The following is a 27,271-nucleotide window of genomic DNA, read 5'->3' as shown; positions in this document are numbered from 1 at the left end:
TCTCATTTCCCATCTGCTCCTGGCTGTCCTGGTTAGTGGCTGTCTCATCTTGCCGCTCCCCAGGGGACGCTGATGAAGGAAAAGCCTTTCTCAGGCCATTTGGTGGCTCAGCTGCACAGGTGTGAGACACGAAAGGCCACCTGTTGGTGTCTTGTGGTTGCCAGGGCACTGATGTTTTGAGCACCAGGGAATTGGATTCCAGCCCACCCCTTTCCCTTCCAGGGATGTGGAGAATCAGCTCTCCTGAGCGTTCTGCATTCGATACAAGAGCCCAGTCCTTAGCACGGCTTTCAGATGACCTGTGACAGGGCAGACATTGAACCTCCTTGGGTTCGTTTCCCAAGAGTGAGGGGGTTGACTCCAGCACTCTTGGCTAATTCTTTTCTGCCTCCCTAAACTTCCTTGGCAGTTTCAATGGGATCTGGTGGTTATTCTCCGCTTCTGGAGCTATTAGCCCATCGTTGCTGTGCACTGCTGAATGGCAGCTGTGTTCTACCCCAGAGGTAGCTGCACTTCATTGTGGGGGAAGAGGGTCCCTGACTCTGGTTTCGGTAACATGCAGGGCACGCCTCACCAGGGTGTCTTGGTGCCTCATACACACCAACATACATCAGCCTATCTGCTGTGTATCCTGAGTGGTGCGGGGCACCTGCACCTCTGGGCACTGTGTGATCACAAACGAAGGCACGTCTTCTGCCTTGAAGAGCGTACGATGTCGGGACAAGAGATGCTGAGGAAATATAAGGAGATGGCCTTTATATTGCAGTGGTACTCAGAGGCCCAAGTCAGATTGCAGCCTCGGGCCTGTGCCCACATATGGTGAGAACCAGCCCTTGTGCTGAAGGGCTCCCAGGGAAAGGAAACAGAGAGAGACAAAGTGACTTTCCCAAGGTCAGGCAGCAAGCCAGGGGTCCTGAGTCCCCCAGGCGGGAGCCCCATCCTCTAGCCTACACTGCCAGGAAAGGTAGTGTTACTCCTACCTGCCAACACTGCGAGAGGGGGCCCAAGCCGTAGAGTTCAGCTGAGTGGGGGTGGACTTGTTTCTGCAGCACCGTCTCTTCTCCCAAAGGAAGCCCCGGACCAGCTGATCCCTACCCGCTAACACCATCCAGTTACCAGTAATGGTTCCCCTTCTCCGACAAGCAAAGCGAAAGGTATTGTACACTGTTCTCCCTTGCGCCCCAGATATGCAGGGTGTTTAGATTTCACCGCCATCTGGAACAAGCCCTTTGGATTGAGGCTGAGAGCAAAGCCGTGTCTGGTAATGCAAGAGCAAATGCAGAGAGGAAACCCTGATGGCTTTGTTGCTTTTTATCGGCCTCTCCCAGGAGACCACCTTGTTTGCACATGGCTTATCTCCCAGACTGACCAAGTCCCCGGCTAGGGCAAAATGTCGCCTTAAGAACAGGCTTGTCGTGTGCACGGAAGATGGGTTGTTTCTCGCCTCTTTCCACCCCGCAAGTTGGAAGTTCTCAGGGCAGTTTGTCACCCACTCTGGCTGGCAGCGTCCCTGGAGAGGGCATGGACTGACTGAGGCTGAAATGACTTCTCACCACCTAAGCATGGAGGCATGTTGGCAGGGGAAGCCAGCCCTGCTGCTGCCTGGTTTGTACCTGCTCTGTGGATAACTGATTTTCAGAGCTGCCAGTCAGGCCAAAAGGTTAGTCCAGTGGTTAGGGGGCCAGGGTGGGATCTTGGGAGACCTGCATTCAGTTCCTGGCTCTGCTGCAGACTTCACATGTGGCCTTGAGCAAGTCACTTAGTCTCTCCATGCCTCAGTTTCCCATGTATAGAATGGGGATAACAGCACCTCCTTGCCTCCCATCAGAGGTGCTCAGATACTAACGTGATACATGACAGCAACTTGGATGATGCTCTCGAAATACAATTGTTAGTGGGATGAGTAACCTGGCCTCTATCCTGAATGGAGTGTGTGATACATGAAGGGGGGTGGGGGGAGTAGCTCCCTTTGATGGACACCCAGCCAGCCAGCTAGCTGTAGAATCCCTCTTCATGTACCACAGAGTGGCAGCCAGGACTGCTGAGAGACAGCTGAGTTCAGTAGAGACCTCCGGCAGCCATGAGAGATAATCCTCCAGGAGTGGCAAGTGCTCTCCAAACGCAGGAAGTTGCAGACCCTGGCCCCCAAGAGTGTCCAGCCGGGCAGGTCGCAGGGTGGAGACAGCCACATATGCGTAAGGAGCACAGCGCATTGATTGTTCTCTTTACGGATGTTATAGTTAAAGTTAAGCCTGCTGTTGCCTGGCCGCGCCTATACACCAGCTAGGCCAGTGCAAAGGGGCTGCAGGACAGGTGTAAACTGCTCCAGGAGCTACACTGGCTCCCGGGGCCACGGAACAGAGGAGAGACCAATTGCAAAGGGCCTTGTCTCTACCCCTGTATCCCTCACGTCCTCACACGACCCCTTGTCTCTACCCCTGTATCCTCCCTCCGCCATGAAATTCCCTTCCCTTCATCATCCTCCCCCGCCCCCCTAGCAACCATCAGCTTCACTTCCAGTGTCTTTATCCACCCCACCCCCGTATCTGCGGAGAGGAAAGCAGGTCACTGCTCAGAGAAATCAATAAGCAGAGGATTTAGCGGCGTGGCACCTTGTAAGTGACCCAGAAGATGCTAGTCTCTGGGAGGGGTCCGGCTCCAGAAGCGTGTTCCGGGGGAAGGGAGCAAGACTCCAGGGGAAGCCGTGGGCCCAGAGAAGCTTCCAGGTAATCCCCGTGCCTGCTGGCAGTCGATGGAGTGGGAAGGATGATGAAGCCAATGAGGCGGAGGAAGCAACCGGACAGGAGGAATTTGAAACTCAGCCAAAAAGCAATGGTGAGAGGAGGAGCTGCACTAGGGTGAGCCCCACCCCACAGGCAGCCTCCCGCACTCCCTTCCCTAGCTCGGAGGCTGCATTTGGTTTCCAGTGAGGTGCCTACGCTGCGGGTCTGCCCCAGGTTTCTAGCTAGGGTGAGACTAGGGCACATGGAGGTTGAGCGAGTCGCTGGAGGTTGTATTATGAGCCAGGTGGGTTTCGAAGACGCAAGTGGATGCCCCCAGCTCCCATCCCCCAGGCTCTAAGCTCTAGGCCATGTGCCAGCCCATGTTGGAGGTGGAGAAGAGCCTGAGATTTGCTGTCCTGCAATAGACACCGGCCCAGCAGGGCTGGTAACGGCCAACATCTGCTTCTACAGATCCTTTACCGTAGCACCTAGGAACGCCAGCTGCGGTGTGGAGTCTCAGTGACGGAGCCTCAGCTCTGCAGTGTGATGCCCTGACGGATCCCCCCCCATTAGTCTAGTGGGCTGGAAGGTGGGACTCTGGGGTTCTAGGCCCCAGACATGGGCACAGCTGGGTGACCTTGGGCAAGTTCCCGTCCCCCCTCTGTGCTTCTCTTTCCCCTCCCACCCTTTGACTGTCTCATCTGTAAGCTCATCAGGGCTGGGACTGCCTCTTCCTATGCGTTCGTACTGAGGCCCTGATCTCTAGGGGGGCCTCTGGGCACTTCCGAAATACAGCCCATAATAGTCACTGTACAAATGCGTTGCAGGAGACAGCCCTGGCCCTTTAAGAGACGAGAGAGACAAAGGGTGGGAGGGAAAACGACTTGCTCAATACACATAATAGGGCAAGCTGGGAAGAGAACCCAACAGTCTTGATTCCCAGCCCAGCACCCTAGCCATATGATCATACTGCCTCACCAAGGAGAAGGGGAAACCGCCCGTGTCCCGTGGAATCCTCGGCTAAGCAAGAACCTGCACTGAAATTGGGGTCAGCGGATATAAGAAAAGCTGCCATTGTCTGTGCCAACAATGACTCATCCCTGGGGTGATTTGAGTCCCCTGGCAGTGAAACCATAATTCAAGTTCAAAGGTTTAGAGCTGGTCAGTTCTACACCTGGCACCGTTCACCTCTAGATGGCGGGGATTCCCCCTTCCCTTTTCCTTCCCCCCTCACTCAGCACGAGTCCCCACTGCTTACAGAGTTTAATATTCTCCTGCCCGGCAGCATGGCTCAGGGCATTGTCTGGATGGAAGCAGGAGTGGTTGTGTGAGGACCGTATGTGGAGTAATTGTATGGCAGGCATGATGCAGACGCTCTCTTATTGCTATTAATCCTGGTCATTGCGTATTGCCTAGGGACCAGCGGAGAACAGGGCCCGCTTGTGCTAGGCGCTGTACAGAGAATGAGACATTCCTGCCCCAGAGAGCTTCCAGTCTAAGTGTTCAGCTAGCACTGCAGCTGGCCACGGTACACCTTCCACATGCATGAGGGTCACTGATTTCAAATGCCGCTGAGTTCAGCATGTTCTAGCAATGAGAGAAGGTGGGGGCTTGGAGTCAGGACTCCTGGGTTCTACTCCCACTGAGACGCAGGCTGGTCTCGGGCAAATGGCTTCTCCTCTTTGAGCCTCGTTTTCCCCACCTAAGCTGCAGATCACCTTGAGATCTCTGGCGGAAAGGCATGCTGCTATAAAGTGCAACTCACTCATTTCAGCACTGGGTTATCTCGGTGACAATCTAGGCTAAGAGCAGAGCTGTAGGATGGGATTCAGGATACGGGGCCAGAGTCTAAGTTCTACCAACGTGGCCTTGCTTTTCCACGGCGATTGGCGTGCCTGATCCTGACAGAGCAGGTTCTGTAAACAGCACACGTATCTCACTCAGCAGACACTGCTTGGCAGCACGCACCCCGCGTGCAAAGAGAGCCAGGCTTCTTTTGGAGATTGTTTTAACGCTGCCGATTGTCCCAGGCTTTGGCTTTAGTCAGAAAGCTGGGGGGGGGCGGGGGGAGGTAGGGGAAAGTGGTTGGTTTGCCAGACCTCTGCCCAGTCCTAGAAACACAGGGATAGATTTCCAGCCTCAGCCCCATGCCTCTCTGCTTCCATCGCCTGCTATGTGCAGACACAGAGGGAAGAGGGGAAGGGGTGGAAAAGAGGAGACAGAGGTTATCGGATTGGGTTGGGGGGGCGGGCGAGAAGGCTAAGAGCCCACCAGGGAGAGTGAGCCGGAGGTGGAAGGCTACAGAGAGAGGCAGGAGGAGTGGCCGCTGAATTGTAAGCCCGTTATCTGTGGATTTCTCTGCCGTGGATGTCTTTCGGTGCACGCCATGCGGTCGGGTGCACCCAGGGAGTGTGCAAACCATGCCACGCTCGCCACTGAACTGGCAGCCTCCCCTTTTCCTCCCCGGGAAAGGCCCGTGCAGGGAAATGGGAGGCGAACATGGTAAAGGGAAGCAGAACCAAACCATGTTCTTCAGGCAGCAGTCCAGGGAAAAAGCCACCTCCAACGAGGTGAGCACTGTCTGAACAAAGGCTGCTTAATCAGCTTCCGTCTAGAACTGCTCAGCGAAGGGCCTTTGGGTGGGTTTTAAATCTGCGCAAACTGGTTTTTAGCGAGCTGCTGAGGCCGCTTTGTTTTCATCCGGCGATTTGATCCTTTCAGCAGGTAGTAATTCAACTCTCGCCTGGTCCTTCACCCGCATGAGCGTGTGTGTGAGCGCGGGCATGTGGCTTCTGCACTCTGCTGGAGTCGCTGCTGCTGCTCGGGTCTTGGGCTGGATTTTATTAATTCTTATTGTTATTTTAATTCAATTAACATTGCTGCGCAGCTCCCCCCGCTGCTAGAGGGGGTGTGGAGATTTCCCAGGGAGAAGGGGCGGGCGGGGGAGGAGAAACTGGTGTAGAAAGATCCTCCTGCTGTGATCTCGTTAGACCCCACGGACTACACAAGGTCAGGCCTGCCACAACCCTGGGCTGCTGCCAGGAGTGGGGCTGGTGATTTAGTGACACTTTCCCCCCTTGTTGGGCGCTCAGCACTGGGGAGGGCAGCTGCACTGCAATACCAAGGTCCGGACCGCCGCTAGCCATTCAGACATCCTGCAGGAACAGCTTCAGCCCTGGCCTCCTGGGTGAATTCCAGCAGGTCCCTCGTGCTCTGCCTGCTTGGGATTCACTTGCCATCTGGAGCTTATGCTGCGTCCTGCACTCGCTGGCCTAGAGCGTTGTCTGGCATTGCCGGGCCCTGTTAGACACCAGCCGCGTGCTGCCCCTTGACTGCGCTGCTGTGGCAGGTGACGAGATGCTTCTGTGCCCGGTTTGCAAAGCGCTCTGGGACCCTGGGCGCTGACAGGCCTGAATGAGAGATGGGGGTTAGTCAAACGAACGTCTTGCCCCCTGGGAGCAGCTACGGTCCTGCCCGTGCTCCCCCCAGCCCCCCAGCCCTAGAGATCTACTTCTCCCAGAAGCTCCCCAGCCAGCTCTGCTCCCCGGGCATGGTTCCCTCTCCCAGGCAAGGGGTCCTGTGCCAATAAGTAGGATGGCCGGAAGCACAGGGGCTTGAGACGGGCAGTGGAGGGTGGAGTTGGATGGCCTGGATGCCCTCCCCAATCCAGGCAGAGATGGGGCCAGGCTGCTAAGTTCTGATCCGATTCCAATGTACTCCCAAAGCTTGTGGATGTTCAGATCCGGGGCTTTGTTTGGAGTCTGTTTTATCCCGATTGAATTGCGAGAGACCCTCAGTGGCAGGGTTGTGAGTATGTGGGGGGAGGCGGGGAGGCCTGACTGGGGGCGGGGGTGGGACACCCTCAGTTGGGGGAGGAAGGGGCACATGGTAGGGGCAGAGCATGGCAAGGTCAGGGAGGAGGAGCAGGCAAGTCGTGGAGTTCACAGGATTCACAAGGGCGCATGGGAGTCATTCCCTTCCCCCTTCCCTAGGGGCAGGGGATGCCCTCAATATGTGGAGGAGCTTGGCAGTGCCAATGGGAGGCTACCCTGGCATTGCTGCCTGGTACTCACAGCTCTCCCAGGCCTGCTGCACCGCCTCTGTTTCCAGATGTGTCGGGCATGATCTGGCGGCTCAGCCCCCTTCTCTCCGGCCCCATTGCCCGGCTTGGCAAAGGGAATTGTCACTGGCTCTGGGCAGCAGTCTGCCCTGCCCTGGCCAGCCCCAATCCTCAGTACAGCGCCACCCGGACCTGTGCGCTCTGCTTCAATGTGTCTGCGGCTGGAGGGCATTTGTGGGGTGGCAGGAAAAGGGGTGATTAGCCTGGGTTGGGCAACAGGGGCCTGGGGAACCAGCAGATTGTTTTGGCTCCTCCAGGATCCTCATTCCCTTGGTTCTCTCCCCCGCACTAACCTCAGAAGCCCCCCATGTCCGGCCGACCTGGTCTGGAGAGATTGAATGTGCTTCTCCTGGGTGAGCCAGGATGGGTCACCGGACTCAGGACAAGACCTGTCCAGCTGACTACCCTGGTTCCTGGGACCCCTCCCAGTCCAGGAGCCTGGGAGAGACCCTAGCTCAGAAAGGGTCCTATTGGCCCCAGGAGCACCAGTTCCTTCCTTCCTGCCCTAGAGAGAGAGCTCAGATGGAGACACCGACTCTGGGTGTGGGGAGGTGGAGGCTGGGGCATCAGCCTTTAAAAGGTTCAGTCTGAGCCATGCCCTGGACGGCTCCTGACTTGGCTTCTCTCCCCCTCGGTGTCGGGCACACACAGGTGAGGGCGCGTCACACGCTGGTGCCCCCAGGGGAAGGGCAGCGGGGGCGGGGGGGGTGTTTGCACAGGGGCAGTGGCTCAGAAAAGGATGGACACAGCAGCCCGGGGGTCGCTGGCCCTGGATATAACCCTGGTGGCCGCGCTCCACTCATTTGTGAGCTGGGCCCACTCCAGAACAAGAAGCACCCAGCAGAGCCCTGGGCCTGTTGGCACGCGGATGAAGGGCTGTGCCCTCCACCATCTGTCCTTGGCACCGAGGCATCTGCTGGACGGACGGCAGAGCCAGCAAGCAGGTGGCATTGCCTGCCTGTCACTCCGTCCCCACCCGCGTGCTTGGTGTCCCCCTGTTGCTTCTGCAGAGCCCACAGAATGACACGTGAGAACAGCTTGATAATGCGCCCCCCCCTTTCGCTCCCCGAAGGATCCCAGGGTGCTCTAGCGGTCAGAGAGCAGATCCTGCTGCCTTTGCTCCTCCCTGGGGATTGGTCTACAGCCTGCAGCAGCTGGTCTCGGAGTCGGGTGCACGGCCCTGGGCTCAGGGGCCTGCACTACGATGCAAAGAAAAGCCGTGTAGATGTTGCGTCTGGGGCTGGAGCTTGGGCTGTGAAGCCCACCCTGCTCCCGCAGCTACAGAGCCCCAGCCCGCCCCTCTGCGTAGCGACTGTTAGCGCCACGCCGCTGCTGCTTGCCGTGTAGACGTACCTAATAAGGGCCTTGGGACTCTGATAACATATCGGACCAGTTTCAGCCCTGGGAGTTGGGCCTTGTCACGGAGTGCCCGGGCGATGCTCTGGAACTGCTCCCCATGAAGCCAGTCAGGACTCTGGGGCAGTCGCCTTCCGGTGAGCAGCCTGTCCGCAGGGCAAACAGCTCACACGGCTTCCACCTTCCTGGGTCTGACCTCGGAGCATTCAGCATCCTCTGCCCCTCCGTGTGCTTCCCACAGCGAGACCGCTCAGGCGGGGCTCCTGGGGAAGCCAGAGGGTCCTGCACCCCAACTTCGCAGTCAGACGGGACTCTCAGCCAGCCAGTAAAACAGAGGTTTATTAGACGACAGGAACATGGTCTAAAACAGAGCTTGCAGGTGCAGAGAACAGGACCCCTCAGCTGGGTCCATTCTGGAGGGCAGTGAGCCAGACAACCACGTCTGCACTTCACTCCATGTCCTAGCCAGCCCCAAACTGAAACTCCCTCCAGCCCCTCCTCCTCTGGGCTTTGTTCCTTTCCCGGGCCAGGAGGTCACCTGATTCCTTTGTTCTCCAACCCTTTAGCTCCCACCTTGCAGGGGGGAAGGGCCAGGCCATCAGTTGCCAGGAGACAGGGTGTCGGCCATTCTCTGTGTCCAGACCCCTGCACACACCTGCCCTCTAGGGCTCTGCAGTGATCATACACCCTTACCCCACCACCTAGATACTTAAGAACTGCATAGGGGAAACTGAGGCACCCCCACAATATTCGGAGGAAACACTAAGAACAGTCCCACTTCGTCACAGGCCTGCTTGGGGGGAGGACTGAGTGTAGACCACAGGGGCTCGGTCCTCCAAGGAGCACATCACAAAGATGAATTCACCGAGTCCCGCAACGGGCCTCCGAGCGTTACCCCCGGTGCGCAGACCGGGGAAATGCCCCGAGAGGCCTTCAAGTCACGTGCTGAAGGCAAGTGAGGAGCAGAGCTGGGAACAGAACCCGGGAGTCCCAGCTCCTAAGTCTTCCATCTTGTAGTGCCTGGCCTCGTTCGCCTGCCGCTGACACGCAGCCGCCTCGGGTGTGGAGCACAGCAGCTGTTTAACGCCCCAGGGGGACGCACTTCAGGGCAGGAAATGAAGGAAGATACGGCACTGAGCTGAAACTATGGGGAGGGAGAGGATTAGCGAGGCAGAACGCAAGGATCTGAGCTGGGGTTCGGCCAGGCTGGCTGTCCCAAAAAGCGTCGGGGACCTGCGGTGGCCACAAAGGGTTGCAACCGCAGTTTGGGGACTTAATAGTCTGTGATGACAGGGGCTGGGCACCTGCAACGCCCCTGGGGGGGCTCAGCATTCTCCAGCTGCCACCCAACAGATACAGCAGGAAATGCATGAGCAAACACAGAGGCACCTGCGGAAAGGGGCCACTTGTCACTTAACAGGCCTGTCTGGAAAGGCCCCTGGGCCCTGGGGAGAGATGGTGGCCCTGGGAAAAGTAGCCCTGTTTGTTTGGGGATGGGGAGAAGAGGGAAACTGGTTTGTGGAGGGGTGTAGCGGGGAAGTGGCATGGTGTGGGGCTGGAGCCTTGTTGTGAAGGGCAAGTCTGGTTCTCCTGCACAGGACAGAGCCGTGGTGTAAGAGAATTGGACCTGGCTCGCTTTGGGGGAAAAGGGCTCTCGAGGGGGAAAATGGTCCTGTGGTTATGGGGCTGGACTGGTCCTTTGGAAATGGAGGTTCAATGCCTGCCTTTGCCCCCAGGGTGAGTCACTGATTCTCTGTGCCTCGGTTTCTCCAACTGTAAAATGGGCATAATGATACTGCCTTTCTCTCACCCTGTGGTTGTGTCTGTTTAGACTGTAAGGTCTGTGGGACAGGGACTGTTTCTTGTGTGTTTGTACAGCACCCAGCACAATGGGACACTGAGCACAGCTCACGCCTCTCGATATCCCTGTAATGTCAATAGAGATAAAAATCCTGGTGTGGTAGGATGTGAATTGACTCAGTGGGACAGGTTAGTTAGTTTGTACAGGGGAGGCAGCGAGTTCGAGTGAGTACAGCACTGACTAAAAGGCAGGACTCTAGGGTCTCTAGTTCCTGCTCTGCCACTGACCTACTGTGTGACCTTGGCCAAATCACTTTCTCTATGCCTCAGTTTTCCCCTCTGGACAATGGGGATAATCCTCCCCTCCCAGGAGTGACCCGAGGATTAATATTTGGGAAGCGCTTTGAGATTTCAGCTGGGATCTGTTGCATGCAAAGGATTGTCCTTTGCTTCCCTCGGGGGGTTGGTGGGGGCCGGGGGCAGGCTGTAGAGGAAGCCCATTGTGTTGCCGTGAGCCTGGGGGTAGGATTATCCTTTCTGCTACCTCCAGCACACGCAGTGGCAAGACTCAGCCCGTGACAGCGCGTGCAACTGCAGCATCATGGACAGCACTGGGAGCTCCCTCCTGCACGGCAGCCTCTTGAGACTAAGCCCCCCAAGGCTCACATGCAGCATCTTGGCCCTGATCTCTGCAGTGAATTGTTTCCTTGGCCACGCTCAGCCTGGGAGAGGGTCATGCCACGAAGGTCAGGCCTGGATCTGCCCTGGCCCAAAGGCCAGGGGTGTTTGGAGCAGGGGTTTCAGGCTGGGCCTGCCCGTGCCAAGCTTGTGAGGGAGAGAGAGGAGCTTTGCACGGCTGGGACAGAGCGGGAGAACAGGGCACTTATCCCCCCAGCCCTACATGCCCCTCCCCAGGCCTTTCTCTGCTCTGTGCCACCTCACCCAGCTGTCACGCTAGGGCGCTGTCCTGCCCCTCCTCACACGGGTGCCTCCGAGGGGCCAAGCTGGAGCTCAGCCGGAGAGCAGGGTCCTACAGGCCTGCGGGGACTGTGTCTTTAAGAGCACAGAGCCTGCCTTGAATGCAATCAGCTCCGCATGGGTAGCCAAGCTCCCGTCCCTAGCACACACAGCTCCCCGCTCGTGGCAAGGGGGTGGCGAGGCTGTGGGCACGCAGGCAGCGGGCGGCAAGGGCATGGGTGTGCACCGATGCCTGGCACTCGGCCTGCGTGACTCGTTGGACGGAACACACTGACATTTGAAAAGGAAAAAAAAATACCCAGAGAAACAGAGGGAGCTTTGAAACGACCGGGAGAAAGACACACAGCAGGGGAATCGAACGGGGCAGAGGGGAAAAGTTCCTGGGCAGGGAGAGGATGTGAGCAGAAGGGCTGGCCGGGAGCCGGAAGGATGCCATGGACTCTGGCAGGGAAAGTGGGGCAGCAACCGGCAGCCATGGAGACAACCTCGCAGACACCCGTGCCAGCCTGGCAGATCCCCCCTCTCTAGCCCAGCGACGGGAAAGGGGACTGGAGTCTGGCTGGAGCCTGGAAAGGTGGGTTCTGGACTGGCTACCTCCTGCATTGACCGGCGAGGAAGGCCAGCTTGCACCCTCCCACCCGACTTTCTCCAAGGCTGAGGATCCGGATGTCAATTGAACGTGACAATCGCCGGGCAGTTAAACGCCGACCGATTCCCGGGCACGCACTGGATCGAGGTCAGTGCCCATGTAATCAGGTTTGTAACAACCCACCTAGCTGGTCGCTTCCCATGAATACATGCTTAATAATGAACTGCCTCTGTCGTTAATTAACATAAACAGCTAATGGACCTCGAGATGTCTCCTTAGATTTAACTTGACAGAGATGGCGTGTTGATTTAAATGCCAGGCGATCAGTAAAACCATCTTTAATTTGGTTTAAACATATGCGACAAAACGCGTGTGTGTCACACAGAGTTTGGAGTCTTGCCTGGGAGCCGTCTCCTGGTTCCTCTTCAGCCCCACGCAACCGTGGTTCGCATCCCCACGGCGCTTCCTCCGAAGCATCGCTGAGGTTTGTGTAGTGGACATGGAGAACAACTGAGCGCAGTCCTCTTTGTCCCAGCCCTTGACACGGCAGCAGGATGGTATCACGGCCCCCTGCCGTCGTCTTGTCTCAAGACTAAACGCAGCCCGGTTTTTAACCTGGACTGCAGCAAAGTTGCATTTCGGGGGGCGGGGGGGCGCACAGAGGAAGTTCTAGGGAAGGGTCAGCTCTGGGGGAGGGGGGCTTCTGGAAGCACCCAGGTGAAACTGACAGCTCAAGGTGAGCTCAGAGCCCGCAGATAGCAGCAGACAAAGATTGTACCACGTGTGTTTCCAAACAGGGTTGGCTCTGTCCTGGGGCGTCTACGGCTGAAGGTCACGCTGCTAGGAGAGTAAGGGGGAGGCAGGTACAGTTGCCTTTGTCCTTCTTTTGCTTGGATAAACCTAGCTGGCTGGACAGCTTCTCATTGCAGCTGGGGGGAAGGACATGGATCCAGCCAGGAGGATTCGGTTTGGCTTTAGCTTTTAATCATGCACCTTCCCCTCTGCTGTCCCCTGCAGCAACGGTTATTAAAGGCCGGAAGGAGCCACTGTCCCCTCTCGTTAAGAGCTGCTCATCAAGGATGGCAGAAATAAGGAGGGACAAGATCTGCTTTTGGTAGAAGTGTTATTCATAGGAGCCCTTTGCGATCTCAAGGGCTACATGCCACGGGGACAGGCTTTTCGCTAGCATCTGAGAGAGAGTGCCTTGACCTCAGAGCAGTTCTTCAGACTTGCTGGCTGCTCTAGACAGCCGGCTGGTGTGCGTAATGGATAGCAAGCCATGTCCGCACCCGTCGGACAATTCCCACTGATTCCATCATGGATCGCTCCTGGTGAAGGGGGTCAGACTGGACCAGGGAGTCACCAATTTTGGTGGGCGTTGCAATGGGTCATGGAGTTGCATGGCAAGGCGGCGTTGGGGCATCTGGCACCGGGGTTGCACCACAGGGACATGAGGGGGAGAAGCATGTCTGCCGGGCGTTCCTGAAGCGGGGGTATATCGGGAGGGTAGGGGGAGACCATCATCTCCATGGTTTCCCAGCACTATCGCCACCACCATTTAGACTTGCCTCCCTGCAAGCGCTGGCTTCCTGTCTTGCTGTTAAGCCCCTTCTCCACCTCGCCGTGCCCTGCCTTTCACATTTAAATTTCTTGCTGTGCGATCGCTGGCCTCCATCACCCGCTTGTCTGCTTCTCCCACACCTCCCATTCGCGCTTGGGATGATCATGCCAGCAGGGGCAGAGGGATGTCGTGGGGTGGAGAACGTGTCCTGATGTAAAAGTGCCCCTTACAGATGGGGGGGGGACAGGAGTGGGCCCTTCCCCAAGACAATTCTGAAACACACGATGCAATGCCCCCGTATCTGAGATGGGGTATAAGATAGATCAGACCACGTCTTTCCCGTCGAACCCACCCACCAAGTATTTCATTATCAGTTGCCAGAGGCAGGCTGTATGACAGCAAGCAGGTAGCAGAGCCACCCCAACCTGCCGGCTCTGCATTTCCAAGTGCTCAGACAGCAGGACCCACAATTGAGCCCAGATATTCAGAAGAGCTTGACTCCCATCTAGGCACCTAAATCAGGGCCAGGTTTTTCGTAAGAGCTCCGCACCCAGCGCCTCCCGCCGTGACGCTGCTGGACAGATTGTCAGAGGGGCTCCTCCGCTCCTGACGTGCGGAGCTCTTGGAAACCTGCCTCCTTATTTTGGCGCTTCCCTGGGAGCTGAGATCTCTTGCAAACCTCCCCCAATGTCACTTGCCCAAGGTCATAAGGGAAGTGTCTGGAAGAGCCACGAAACTGAACCCAAATCTCCTATGTCCCCCTTCGGGGCCTTACCACATGTCCCCCCTTTCTCCTCTTGCCTGGCTTGAGACCCGGAGGGCTGGCTAGTGGAATACAGAAGCTGGCTCTGTTGGCCCTAAGCTCTCTCTGGGTATGTATATTTGTTGGGCCTTGTGCGGCTTGCTTGCAGATGCATTTGCTTTTGATGAACTGCAGCAGTGCAGTCAGAATCCCCTCGTCAAGCTGCTGCCAGGCGGCTGTCAGCGAGCGAGCAGTTAGCGTGACTGCGCTGACGGCTGCGGATTAGGGGAAGTGATTAGCTTGCCGGAAATATTTGCACCAAGTGCATTTGGACGAAAAAGAAGCGCTCCTAACCTGGTGTGGAAAGCCACCTTCCCCATTGGAGGTGGGGGGAAGCACGCCATGCCGTGGAGGAGACGTCTCCAGGCACCTGTTCCCTGCGAGCGCTGGCTGCCTGTCTTTACGTTAAGCTCCTTCTCCACCTCACCCTGCCCTTCGCATTTAATTTCTTGCCATGCGATGGCCGCCCCACGCCCTCGCTTGTCTGCTGGCCTCCATCACTCGCTTGTCTGCTTCTCCCACGCCTCCCATTCGTGCTTGGGAAGATCATGCCAGCAGGGGCAGAGGATGGTCATAGGGGTAGGGCCCTGGCCAGGAACTTGGGATCAATTCACTGCCTCTCCCTGTGACCTTGGGCAAATCACTTCAACTGGGCCTCTGTTCTCCCACTGTGAAATGGGCATAATACCTGCCAGCAACCCTATGAGGCTAAACTTCAGGAATGCTCGTGAGGTCCTCCTAGGAAAGAGGGATTTCAAAGGTCTTAGCTAGTGTAAAGGCTTCCCTAAAGCTCCGCTGTGACACCTTCCCTTCGCTCCTGAGGAGGCTGGTGACCGCTGACCCCTCCCCGCTTTGCCTGTTTATTCCCCTGTTGCATTGTGTCCCCATCTTCGACTCTGAGCTCTCTGGGGCAGGGGTGCCTTTGTGCACGCAGACACAATGGGGCCTGGCTCCTGGTTGCCACCACAGCAGAAATAACAAGCAGTCCCCACTCCCCTGTGGCCAGCTGGAGGTTGGCGAGAGGTGCTTGTGAGCCTGTGGCGTGTCCCGGCACCGCTGGCATCTGGGGCAGAGGCAGCCAGCCCGTTTGTTCCCCTTTTTCTTTGCACTGGAACAGGGACAGGGGCCTGGCTCCGGTTAGTGACTCTGCTCAGTCAGAGTGTCCTTAGGGGAAGGAATGGCCCCGATGGAAATTGATTTTCGATCTCTGTGTGCGGTCTCTCCAGCCCTCCTGCCTCCTCCCTCTCCTGCTCTGTCATCTCTGCTCTTTTTATCCCTTGTGTCTTTTTCTCGCCCACCCGGCAGCCTCTGCTAGCCAGGGCCCTGGATGCACAGCAGTGCAAAGCCCTGCCCTGCCGTGGCGAGATACCGCGCATCCTGTCAGCTGTTCGAGGGGGCTGAGCCGGCTGAGCAGCAATCTGGATGCCTCAGTCCCCACTCAGCCATAGCCAGTCTGGATTTGCTTGCCATCAGTAGCCCTGGTGGAGGTTAGTGTGGCCGTTCTGGACTCCTTGTTCCCACGACAGGAACTCAGTAAATTTCCCTTCATTAAAAAAAATTTTAAAAAAAGCAGCTCCACTCAATTCCAGATCGGCCATGGGAGAGGCAGGGCTGCTAGCAGCTAGAGCAGAGAATGGGAACCAGGAAACTGGTATTCTGTTCTCACCTCTGCCACTGACTTGCTCTGCGACTTCAGCCAAGTCACTTAACCGCTCCGTGCCTCAGTTTCCCCACTGCTAGGAAGGGGATAATACTGACCTCATTTATAGACTCTAGTAAGTCTCTTAGAGATCATGAGATGAAGGGCACTGTAGAAGCACCGATTACTCCAGGTCACCAACCCCCTAATGTTGGCAGTGCCCCTGCATTGCCCCTCCCCCGAAAAGCCTGTGTTTTATAGATGATCTGATCAAAAACGGATAATAACCAGACAGATAGAACTTCCCCAGGGGACTGATTAGGGGTGAATCAGGCCTTTCAACTCTGTGGTTTAGCGTCCAACCATTTTACAGGTGGGTTAGAGGGGCCACCAGCAGTCTCTGCCTGCCTGGCTTCTGAAAGGAAGCTTGAACCCTAGCTGGATCCAGCCCAGGTGTCGGTAGAGAAGGCATGGACCAGATCCAAACCGTGGGAATGGGGGGAGCGATGGAGTTCCATAGGGAACGCTTTATGGGACTTGCGTATCACTGGAGGGACCCTGTCTATCCGCAACGGATAGCAAAGCTTCCTCTGACCTCGGTGGGGCCAGGCGTCCGGCCCTAAAATGCTCCGATGTGTAAAGTTAGCTGCAAAAGGACTTTGTCAGAGGGTCTGTAACAGGGCTGGCCTCACCACCGCAACGCCTCCTGCTGGCCGTCCTGGGAATTAGCTCTCGTTTCGCCAGAGCACCCTCGTCTAGTGGCGTCTCGCCCCCACCTCGCTCCCTGGACCGCAGCATCCTCTTCTGGACACAGCCCTCTGACTGTGCCCCACTCGGTTCTCTCCCCCCTGCCGGGGGACCCGACAGTCCTCAGTCCGGCCACTCCCCTCGGGGGCAAGTGGGGGGGGGGGGGCAAAGACAGGGACAGGACCTGGGCCCGCTTGCTCCTCCGGGTCCCAGCCCAGGGACCCGATAGCCAGCAGCCATGTACTGCCCCTCCTCCTACTCCACCACCTGTTTCCCCCAGGCCACTTCCCCGCAGCCCCAGCACCTTCTCCGCCCTTGTATCGGGGCCTGAGACTGGCAGCTATCAGGTGACCCCTGGCCCCCTCCTACAGGGCAGCCAGTCCTCCTCCCTTGACCCCTAGGGAGAGTCTGCCCCTGTCCTGCTCAACAGCCCTTCTTATATGGGCCAGCCTGGCCCTGATTGGCTGTCCCACTAAGCCTTCTCCCTATTGGCTGGCTCAATAAGCCCTCTTTTAGTTGGCTGGGTTCTGCACCGCCTCCCCAAGGCTGCTTTAACCCGTCTTCTGCCTGGGTGGGGAAGCCCACGTGGAAGCGCAGGTGGGGGGGGCAAAGGCTGGCGCGGCTAGAGAGGAGCGGGTGAGGCACTTGCTGTCCTGCTGCGGCGTCTATAACGCAGTCCTCTGGTTAGACGGCTCGGCCATCACCTCCTCCCCAGGGCATTTCAATCACAGCTCTCTGCTAGACCAGCTGGCATTGTAGACCCCAGCCTGTGGGACCCGGGCTTGTGGACTCAGAATTTCCAAGCCGTGCTTGAGCGTCCGCACTGCAGTGTAAACGTGGGCTTGCCATCGCTGGGCCCGGGTCTCACCGCCGCGCTAACAGGTCCATACTGCAGTGCGCAGACCTCGTGACTCAGGTCTGTGGCTTGACCTGCGGCCACACGACAAAATGACAGGGCTTGGACCTGAGTCACAGCCGGACTCAGGCTCTGGCCCACCCCTCTGGCAGCATCCTAAGACCCGTGTCCCGAGTGCTCGCTGCCCCGGGTCAGACCGATTTGTGTGTGGACAGAAGGCGTGCTTGGGCTCACACCCAAGTCACAGCCCGGGCTAAGCTGCAGTGTGGCCATGCCCTGTGTGCGTGGTGTCTCTGAGTGACGGAATGGAATGGGCCAAGAGGAGCTCAGTGCCTTCGCTACCACTGTGACGGGTGCCTTCGGTTTGACGCCATGACGCCCTCCCCGCACCTATGCCCAGTGTCCCCATCCCCGCCCTGGTGCTGTGGCTCACGGCACTGTATTCCCTCTTCTCAGCCCCTTCTCCACGACCCGTAGGGTGACCAGACAGCAAGTGTGAAAAATCGGGATGGGGTGGGGGGTAATAGGAGCCTATCTAAGAAAAAGACCCAAAAATCGGGACTCTCCCTATAAAATCGGGACATCTGGTCACCCTAATGACCTGTAGCTAGAGCTGTTCCCCAGTGCTCATGCTGCTGCAGGCCGCCCCCCCCCGTCAGCCACCCCACCAGGCTAATCCAAAGGCAGGTGGAGGGTGTGGGGGGGCTCCTGTGGGAAGGACGATGCTTCTAGCCAAGTTCAAGTCCACCTGCCCTGTCGCTCCTGCTCTCCGTTGCTCTCCGCGCTGCCTCCCTGGGTTGTCCTCCCAGTCCTGCTCCCACCATGTAACAGGACACATTGATTCGGCGCTGCATGGGGGGCGGTTATTGCTTTCCTCATGCCTGATCATTTGGAATCAATTTCCAGGGTAATTTGCCTCAGTCGCTCGCCTCGAAGGAGTCAGGGCTGGTTTTAATCCTAACTGCAGCCCAGCTCTGCAGGGGATGGCAGGGGAGGAGGCAGCAGGCCATGCAAAGCAGCCTTCATTTCAGTGCTTAGTGGTCCTAAAAATCTCTCCAGCAGCCGGAGAGTGGCTCTGGCCCCTCTGATCTGCCGCGGAAAATGGCTTCCCAGTGCAGCCGGGTTGGCTGGCAGAGCCACGGGGGCCTATGGACACTGGCTTCCTGGGTGTTCGGAGAGCTGCCTGGGCACTCAGCATTGCATGGCGGGGAGACAATCCCTCCCTGCCCTGGACCAAGCCACTCTGCAAGGAGCTCTAGGGTTTGGTGGTTTTTAAAATCTTCTCTGGGTTGGTGGTTCTAGGACGGGGAGCTCTGGGTAATCCTGGCTCTGCCTCTGGGCGATCTCAGGTGCCCCACTTTCCCCCAGGGTAAAATGGAGCTAATCCTTGCCTCTCTCGCAGGGGTCATGTGAGTCAGGTACGGGGCTGAGCCGCACCGTGACGCACCATGGAAATTAAAAGCCCGATAGCCTGGTGGGCGTTGAGCGTTGTTCTGGTTAGGGCACGGCCCAGGAAGGCACCGTGCGCACACTCTGCCAGGCCCCTCACTCCCGACCTGCAGCCCCCCTGACGTTCCAGCCTCCCCGCTCTGCCAAGGCCTGTGCCATCCCCACCTGCAGCATCTCCTGCTAATCCGGCCTCCCTTATCAACCCCCCACCCCCGCTTCTCCTCATGAAGCACCAGCACCAGCTCCGGCTGGCTCCTGACAGCAGCAGAGGGGACGCGGAAGCAAGTCTGATCTATTCTGCCCAGTGGAGGGCAGTGGTGAACAGACACTCGCCGGCCCATCACCAGTGCTGTAGCACCTACACCGATCTGCACACTTTTGAAAGGCTTTGCCAGCAGCCAGGCAAGGAGCCCCCTAGCAGCGATGGCCGAAGAGGACATCAGTGGGGGAGGTTTAGGTTGCCAGTGGGGGAGGTTTAGGTTGGATATTAGGAAAAACTTTTTCACTAGGAGGGTGGTGAAACACTGGAATGCGTTACCTAGGGAGGTGGTGGAATCTCCTTCCTTAGAAGTTTTTAAGGTCAGGCTTGACAAAGCCCTGGCTGGGATGATTTAATTGGGGATTGGTCCTGCTTTGAGCAGGGGGTTGGACTAGATGACCTCCTGAGGTCCCTTCCAACCCTGATATTCTATGATTCTATTCTATGATTCTATGACATGGGTCTGTGCACACACGTGCAGTGGGAGAGAGGCAGTGATTCAGGGCCATCACCTGGTGTTGGGTGCAGGGGAAGATGGAGCCTGGGAGTCAGGACTCCTCGGTTTGGCTCCTGACACTGCCATTGGCCTTGGGCTAGTCACTTCCTCCATTTCTGTGCCTCAGTTTCCCCTGCTTAGCTAGCCTCCTAGTCTGTTCTTCATCCCCGTTGCTAGTCCCGCCCGTGGAGAGAGACAGTTGGCCCACTGGGTGAAGAGGAGAGTCCCAGGTTTGCAGCCACCACTCCAGAGCAATAAGTGCATCCGAGGGGTGGGAGGGCAGCCGCGTTGGTTTCCTCCTAGTTGTCAGGCTGCACTGCCTGTCATTATCACGGCAGCGTGGGAGGGAGAGGAGCAGGCCCTGCTTGTGTTTATGTTATTCAGCATTTCCTCCTTTCCATCGGCCTCTCTGGTCCTTTATTCTGATGCTGTGCCGCCAGCGTCCCGTAGCAATAGAACTCAGGACTTCCAGAGCTCAGAGCGTGAGCCGCTGCAGCTTGAGCTGAAGCAGTAAATCCCCCCGCCGGCACCTGTAGTAGGTTCACATCCTCTGGGAGAGAGAAGGAGATGAAACACACATTGAGCCGTGGTTACCCGTCCCTCCTCTATTAATTTCTAATGCAAAATTAGCCTGTAGAACTCACTGCCACAAGATAGTGAGGCCAAAAGCTTAGTAGGATTAAAAAAAGGAGGAGATATTTATAAAGACAATGAGAGCATCCTCGGTTACCATAAAGAGGCTAACAAAAGTGTGTCCAAGGGCTGTAAACCCTCATGCTTCAGGGTCTAAGGCCTCCACTAACTGCTGGGGATCAGGAAGGAAGTTCCCCAGTGGCCATGTTATTCCACAGTTGTCCTCTAGGGGGATTCTTGCACCATCCCCTGCAGCGTCTGGCACTGGCCCTAGCTGGAGACAGGATCCAGCCCCCGGTTTGATCTGGCAATACCTGTGTTGTTCCAGGAGATGCTGCCCCAGATCTCCGTTGCTCCAGGAGCAAATGGATCGTGCAAGACGACTGTGAGCTTTCATTCTTCATATTGCTCTTCCCTCCTCAAATAAGGCAGCCCTGGGGCTCAGAGGGTGAGGGGAGGGTTGTGTTTGTTTTAAGGACACAAACTCTCTCTTGATGCTCATGTGCTGGGACAGACCCATTCGAGCAGGCAAAATATGCCTACACAGGCCTACGTGTGCGGCCTCTGCTCAGGCTCACACTCAGAGCACAGTGAGTTCACTGTGGAAGTGCAACCAAATGCCCCTCACTATTCCAACCCCCTGCAGACACCCGTTCACCTCCCCCAGGATGCCCGCTGTGGCCTGGGGCACCCCCTGCAGTCCTCGAGCAAAGGGCGCGGTGTGGCAGGCTGGGAGGCTGCCTTACATGGCAGGCTGGGAGGCTGCTGGCTTGGCGGCGATTGTTTGTGCATGGCTGGGTTTGTATGACGGGTCGGGTTGGTGGTTTTGTTTGTTTAATTTCCTCCTTGTGCTTATCTCTGCCAGGCAGAGGGATGCGTTTGCTGACAATTCTCCTCCAGTGGAGGTGGCTGTGGCTCTCCCATCTCCGGAGCCCTGGCCTTTAGATCAGTCCCCAGGGCTGGCGCTTCAGAGATAGACCTGGGTGCAGCCCGGTTGGCTGGATCTCTGCTGCGTGGGGGATTGACTCCTGGGGCTCGGAGATAAGGATCCAGATAAGCCGGTCCCGGGGGATCGAAGCGCTTCAGATTTCAGCTGGGCAACAAACTTTACTGCCGTCGCAGGTGCTTGGGTGCACTTCCCTCCCTGACTTCATAATAAGCATTATTCTTCCGGGGTTTTCGGTGTTGCCCTAGTGCCCAGCAAGCAGGGCCCCGTTGTGTGAGGCACCGTCTGGGTGGTGGTGTGCTGGTGATGGGGTGTGATATTCAGCAGGCACACTGGAGTCAGGCTACACAAGCACTCAGCTCAGCCTGAGACTGTCCAGGCGCCGGGAGATAGGTGGCGTCTTGTGGTGAAGGCACTCGGGGTCTCTGGGCTCCGCCACAGATTCCCTGTGTGACCTTGGGTGAGTCTGGGCCTCAATCCCCGCTCTGTGAAGATGCTGCTGTTTCCCTACGCCAGAGCAATGGGTTAATGTTAGGAGGGTAACAACCTGAATGTTTGCAACAGAGCCTTAGTAATAGTTACCTGACAGTTCCTCTGTCCCACTGGATACCAAGATCTGTGTGGACAGAGGGTAAAATTGTCTGGTTCTCAATGGCCAGATATATCACAAGCCAGTGCTTCTCCACTTCCGCCATGCCCAGGCCTCACTTTCCCTCCTGGAATCCCTCCCAGCTCGCTGGGATCTAGCCCGGACCCCCTCACGTTTAGTATTAAAGGCAGGGCAGGGTGGTTTCCATCCCCGACACCTGCCCCTGACCTGCTGGGGCCCCCGGCCCCCAGGCTGAGACCCCCTCCCAGCTCGAGGGACAAATCGGAGGCTTTTATGTCAGGTTTCCAGCAGAAAGGAGACTGCCGCAGCCGAACCCAATGCCAGGCCACGTTTCTTTGCAGATTGACTTTAAATAAACAGCTCCGGCTGTTGAAAACCGTTGGCACTAATCAGCGCCGTTCAGCGCGTGGCAGGGCGATGGGATAATGGGAGCTTGCATTCCTCATCTGGTTCATTTGCATTCTGATTTGCTCTTCAATATGTTTTTTGACTGGGGGGGGGAAGCTCGTTGGTGAGACCCAGATGAAGCTATATGGCAGCTGATAATCGGGCAGCGCGGCGTGGAGCAGGCTCAGTGTGGCCTCTCGCAGCCGCGCCGGCTAAGCCAGGGTCCGAGCATTGCTCTAGCTGGAGCATTTTCTGATCAGCTGGTCATTCAGCAGCAGAGTGGACAAAGCACTTGTCAATGTCCAGCGGGGACCACTCCTGCCCAGGCAAGGAGAGACGAGTGGGTGTGTCCCCATTGCTGCAGGATCGCGCAGCCGTCCATGGAGCTCTGCTCATCACGTTCCTGTGATGGAGGGACGCGTTGTCCCCCTTTTACAGATGAGGGAATGAGGAATAGGGTAGATTAGTGACTTGCCCAAAGAGTTCAACCCACGTAGCCTGACTCCCAGTCGGGTGCCCTGCCCCTCCAGCCCAGCCTTCCTACCCTGGAGTAGGGCGGCATCTGGTGGACTCCACGGACAGTTAGACCCATTCTAGCTGCAAGGTTGAGGTCTAGTCTCAGCCCCTGTTGGATACTGTTCTGGCCATCATCCAAGCCCCTGGAGAAGACGGTGCAGCAGGAGCTGGGTGTGAACAGGTTTCCACCCCAGCTCCCTCCTGCACACAGCCAAGGGGCTAAGGGAGGCAGAGCCCAGGGCCTGACTGGGGCTAACCCCAGGGTGCCGGGCAGTGCTGAGGGCGAGCACTCTGGGGTGGTATAGTACAGGGGCAACGCGCCCAGTCTGGACGTTGCCCTCTAGAAGAGGCGGCTGTGGCTAGCTGAGGTGAAGAAGGGAACGTGTTCGTTAAGATGCTGGCGCCCTTCCCCGGCGTAGCGCCTTGTTCTGGGAACGGGCCCAGTTCACCATTGCCGGGCACCTCGGGTAGCCATTTGCACAGTGGGAGGAGGATCCGATAGTGCTTGTGTAAGCGGTGGCACAAGGGGCAGGGCCTGTTGACTTCCGTGGCCCTGCCCAGTGTGAGTGAGTCCGGCTAGCCATCTGCAGGGTCCTGCGTTCAGGGCAGGCTGAGGCAGACGCTCGGTAACTGGCTGTGGATGGCTCCCAGAAGCGGGACGAGGGTTACTATGGATATCTCTCCTGCTGGGCTTGTTGCCTGAGCTGCCGTCCCAGAACGCTTGTTAATGGCGATAATAAAAATACTTCCTCCTTTCCAGGAATCGCAGCGAGCAGCGAGGGGCTGGGTAACAAAACAATCAACTCCTCTGGGGGGGCACCAGGAGGGGCAGACAGCGCTCCGGGCAAGGCTTCAAATACAAGGGGAAATAGTGCAAGGTGGGTTTAGAAGAGGGCATTGCAGGAAGATGCTGCTCTGGGCCGCCCTGTGTAGGGGGCAGCTGCAGGGTGTTTCTGGGGCTGCATTTTGAGGAGGGCAGGTTCAGAAGGGGGGTGCCTGAAGTAACTTCTGCCCCCTGCCCAGTGATTCACAGATCCAAGTTTTTTAACCATAAAGGGAAGGCCAAGGTATTATTTTGCCCCAGTGCCCACGCAGGTTGCTAATTAAAGGAGATGTTATCACGTCTCCCACAGCAAATCTCCTGCCAGCTGGACTGTGAATCGACTGCCCTTTCCGGCAGCATCTCTGCCCCTTGTCTCAGTGCCAGCTCCTAATGGGTGCCATCTTGCCAGCAGAGCTTTGACTGGCGTTCCCCAGGATCATCAGCCTTCCAGCTCGTCTGGGTGAGATCCAGCCTGTGCCACCGTCGTTTAATGGTCGTGAACGATCCTGCCACTGATGCTGCCCATGGTAGATCGGAGAAAACCTGGGCCACTTGCATGGAGGGGCCCCATCCCTACCCTGCCCTTGTCTAGTCTCGCAGGCAGAGGTTGGCTGGTAGGAGGGCAGGGCCCCTAGCAGCTGGCTCTGGCCCTGAGGGCTGCTGCCTCCTCTGGTAGCAGTGAGTGGGGCTAGCAGGTCCCCGTTGGCCAGCTCTCCAGCCCTGAGTGTGAAGGAGCCTGGGCAGGAGAGGACAGATCCCCCTAGTGCCCATAGGCCCGGTGGGGGGGCGGTTCACTCACTTCCCTAGGGCAGCACGGTAAGCCAAGTCCCTGTGTCATTCCCCACGGGCTGAGGCTGCCCCTGGTGGAAGCATCTTTCCCCAGGAGGCTGTGACACACTCGACACTGTGACACGTACCGTTCCAAGAGCCTTGCACGCCCCTGGCACCCACACGCTCACATTTATCGCAAGCAGTGCACGCGGGGGCCAAATCCTGATGGGGTCTGATTGCTTTCCCCAGCTCTACACTGCCATCCTGCTTGATGCCAACCCGGACGGGGTAATAGTACAAGCAGTTCCTCCTGTAGGGCACAGACGGCCTTTCGCCATCTTCCCACAATGCACTGCTCGTGGGAGCCATGGGACGGGCTCTGAACCACTCCAGCATGGAGACAGGGTGAAACCTCAGCAAGGCAGAGCGTGTCTCAGCCGAGCTGGGGTGGGCTCACTGAGCTGGGTTGCTCTGGGGCCCTCCAGCCGGAAAAACAAGCCAGGCCATCCCAGCCCTCCCCAAAGCTGGCTCTGCCCTTCGGCTTGAACCGCCAGACCGTTGGGTTAGCTGCGCCGGTTAGGCGGCTTTCCGAGCGCAGGGCTGCTTGAGCCGGTTCTGCCGTGCTCGTTCCGTCGGGAGCGGCTCGGTTCCGTCGGGCAGACCCCGCGCCGAGGGAAAGGCACCGGGTGAGCCATCTGGCATAGACGCGGTTGAGTGCGGCCTGTCAAAACGCTCCAAGTCGGGGATCTGCCCTCTCCCATCGCTCCCTCACTCCGACCAGGTTCCCTCCTCTCACGTTTAACCATACGGACCTCGACGGCGCGAAGGATCCCGGCACAGGACAGCCGGCACAGGCGCCTGCCTGACCCTGCAGCAGCCAAGTTGCGCCGAGAAAGAGAAAGGGCTTCCCAGGCTTTGGAGGAGACGGCGGTGCAGGTGGCAGGAGAGGAGAGGGAGCTGGGGTGGGGGTGGGAACCAGCTGCGGGTCTGCAGGCAGCGCGGCATGGAAGGGGTTATCTCCAGAGCCGGGAACTCCAGCCAGCCAGTGAAAGCCCGCTGGCCCTGCGTCTCCACAGCTGCAGTGGTTCCGAGGGATACGAGTGCATTGCTTTCTCTCTCTTGCTTCCCTAATGGCTGGGCAGGGAGGAATCTTGTAGCTCCAAGGGGTTTTGATCTCTCCAAATGCCGCGTCCTTCCCCTTTTCCATCTTTTCCCTCCCTCGGACGATTTTTCATGTTCTGCTAACGGCCGCTGCTTTCATGGCCCGCGTGAGCCTCGCTGCCTCATGAAGATTTATGAAGCTGCAGTAATAAACTGTGTTGGAAGGATCCTCTCGCTGGTCATCCCCACGGAGCGGCCCCTGATGACATCCCGCCAGGGACCCTCTGTGCCGTCCCTCCCTGGCACATCTCGTGGGGCGCTGGCGCTCTGGGGCTAGGTGGCTTTTTGGTGGGATCCTCAGCCGTGTCCTTTCGAGGGGGTGGGAGATGTAAAAGGAGAGCGATAGCTGGGGCTGTGCTCACAGTTCCCCAGGAGTCAGTGTCTCTCTGAGGCTTGCGAGGAGCAGGGCTGGTGCTGTTGCCTGGCATTCAGGAAGATCTCACAGGGGAAGGGGGGCATGGCTGTGTCCCCAGCACATGTCCCATAGGACCCTGGGGCGTGGCTTCCCTGCAGCGGCCAGGGAGACACCTTGGTCGGCAGGTAAGGCCATGGATGGATGAATCAGAGGAGAATTCCAGAGCTTCCTTAACCCACCATCTGCCGGGGAGCAGGGCCTCGCCCCAGACACCAGGACTCTCCCTGGGATTGCTATTGTCGTCGTGGGGATTCTGCTGCTTGCAAAGGAGCCTCTTTCCATCCTGCCGAGGGAGGGGGTGTGTGTGTGGGGCCGGGGTTCCCCTGCCCACCACCCCCAGGAAGGTGGGCGTTGTGACCTGGAAGCCATCCGTCCTTCACAGCGGCACCACCCCGAAGCCAGCTCGGCGCTCATCCTGTGTTAGCCAACAGGTAAGCGAGCGCTGCCAGGACGTGGTGGGACCTGCTTATTCCTGGGCATGTCCCGGGAGAGAGAGCTGGAGTAGGGAGCTGTTACCCACCAGTTAACCACCCCCCAATGCACACAACAGCACCCCGCCTTCCCTGGGTGCCTGGCTGATTTCTCCTGGGAACTCCAGGCCCGAGTGGGGAGAGCTGCAGGCGTTTCCAGCAGCAGAGGGGGAGCCACTCCGGTTTCCCCGTGGCTGGAGATAGCACTGGCGGGGCAGGAGACGAGGGATTGCCAGGGAAGCTTGGCTGGGCTGCCCCGGCTGAGCTGGGTCAGGGCGTGGCTGGGAGGCACCCCCTAGCCTAAGCACAAACACTGCAAGGTGGGAGGTTGGCCGTGCAGCAGGAGTGCTGTGAGTCAGGGCGGGGGCATCAGGCCCGCCTGACTAGGGGAGCTGGAGTCTTTTGGAGGAGGCTTGAAGCAGAGAGGGCTGAATGCTGGTGGGACCCCCGAGGGCAAGTCTCTAAGAGAAGGGGCGCCAACCCCTGAGCGGAATCGCGGGGCGGGTACCTCCGTCCTGTCTCCCTTCGCTGCCCCGCTCCGGGAGGCTGGTTCGGAGCCCCTTGGCCGTAACGCAGCAGGGCCGTTCTGGTGCTGTCAGCCAGGCAGCTCCACTGCACAGACTGGCCGCAGCATCACCTCCTCGGCGATCGTCCCCCACTCTGGGTGTGGGCCAAGCAGCGAGAGCCTGGACCAGCCACGCAGCTGTGGGGAGTCTGTGCTGGGGAGCAGGAAGGCCATTGGGAGCCTGTGTCGGGGAAGGGAGCCATGGGTGGAGCTGGGGGTTGGAGGCAAAGGCCCTACCCCAGTTGCGTGGCCAGGCGTGACAGAGCCGAGCCAGTGGCTGGAGCCATCTCGTGTGGGGTTTGTTACATTTCTCGCCGGGAAAGGGTCGGCAGAGCCCTGGGGGCGGGCCCCTGGGGCCAGGTGATGCCGACCACACCAGCAGAGACCAGCCCTCTCCACGGGGGCTAGGACCTGGGCGGGGGACCGTGCGTCCCCCAGCGAGGGCCTGTCACGGAGTGTGGGGGAGTCCAGGCCCTGCACCCCTCTTCCTGGGATTCACTGAGACTCTCAGCCAGCCAGTAAAACAGAAGGTTTATTGGACAGCAGGAACACAGTCCAAAACAGAGCTTGTGGGTACACCCAGGACCCCTCAGTGAAGT

At 58.1% G+C, this 27,271-nt stretch overlaps 1 protein-coding gene across 14 annotated transcripts in view; it reads left to right on the top strand.

The window, feature by feature from the left end:
* SRCIN1 (SRC kinase signaling inhibitor 1) overlaps positions 1-27,271 on the top strand; it is a 180,503-nt gene that overhangs the window by 45,527 nt on the left and 107,705 nt on the right. Inside the window, exon 1 of one of the 14 annotated variants that reach the window (XM_074940900.1) lies at positions 10,936-11,713. The exons of 11 other annotated variants lie outside the window; for them this stretch is intronic. In XM_074940900.1, coding sequence (XP_074797001.1) covers positions 11,644-11,713 — 70 coding nt within the window. In that variant the 5' untranslated portion in view covers positions 10,936-11,643. Of the gene's footprint in view, positions 1-10,935; positions 11,734-25,762; positions 26,069-27,271 lie in introns of those variants that run through there. 2 more of the 14 variants (XM_074940907.1, XM_074940908.1) reach the window with 2 other exon arrangements.

Source organism: Natator depressus, chromosome 27, assembly GCF_965152275.1.
Source record: "Natator depressus isolate rNatDep1 chromosome 27, rNatDep2.hap1, whole genome shotgun sequence".
Classification (NCBI taxonomy): domain Eukaryota; kingdom Metazoa; phylum Chordata; order Testudines; family Cheloniidae; genus Natator; species Natator depressus.
The sequence above is the reverse complement of the archived record's forward strand: the minus strand, read 5'-3'. Positions and strand labels throughout refer to the sequence as shown.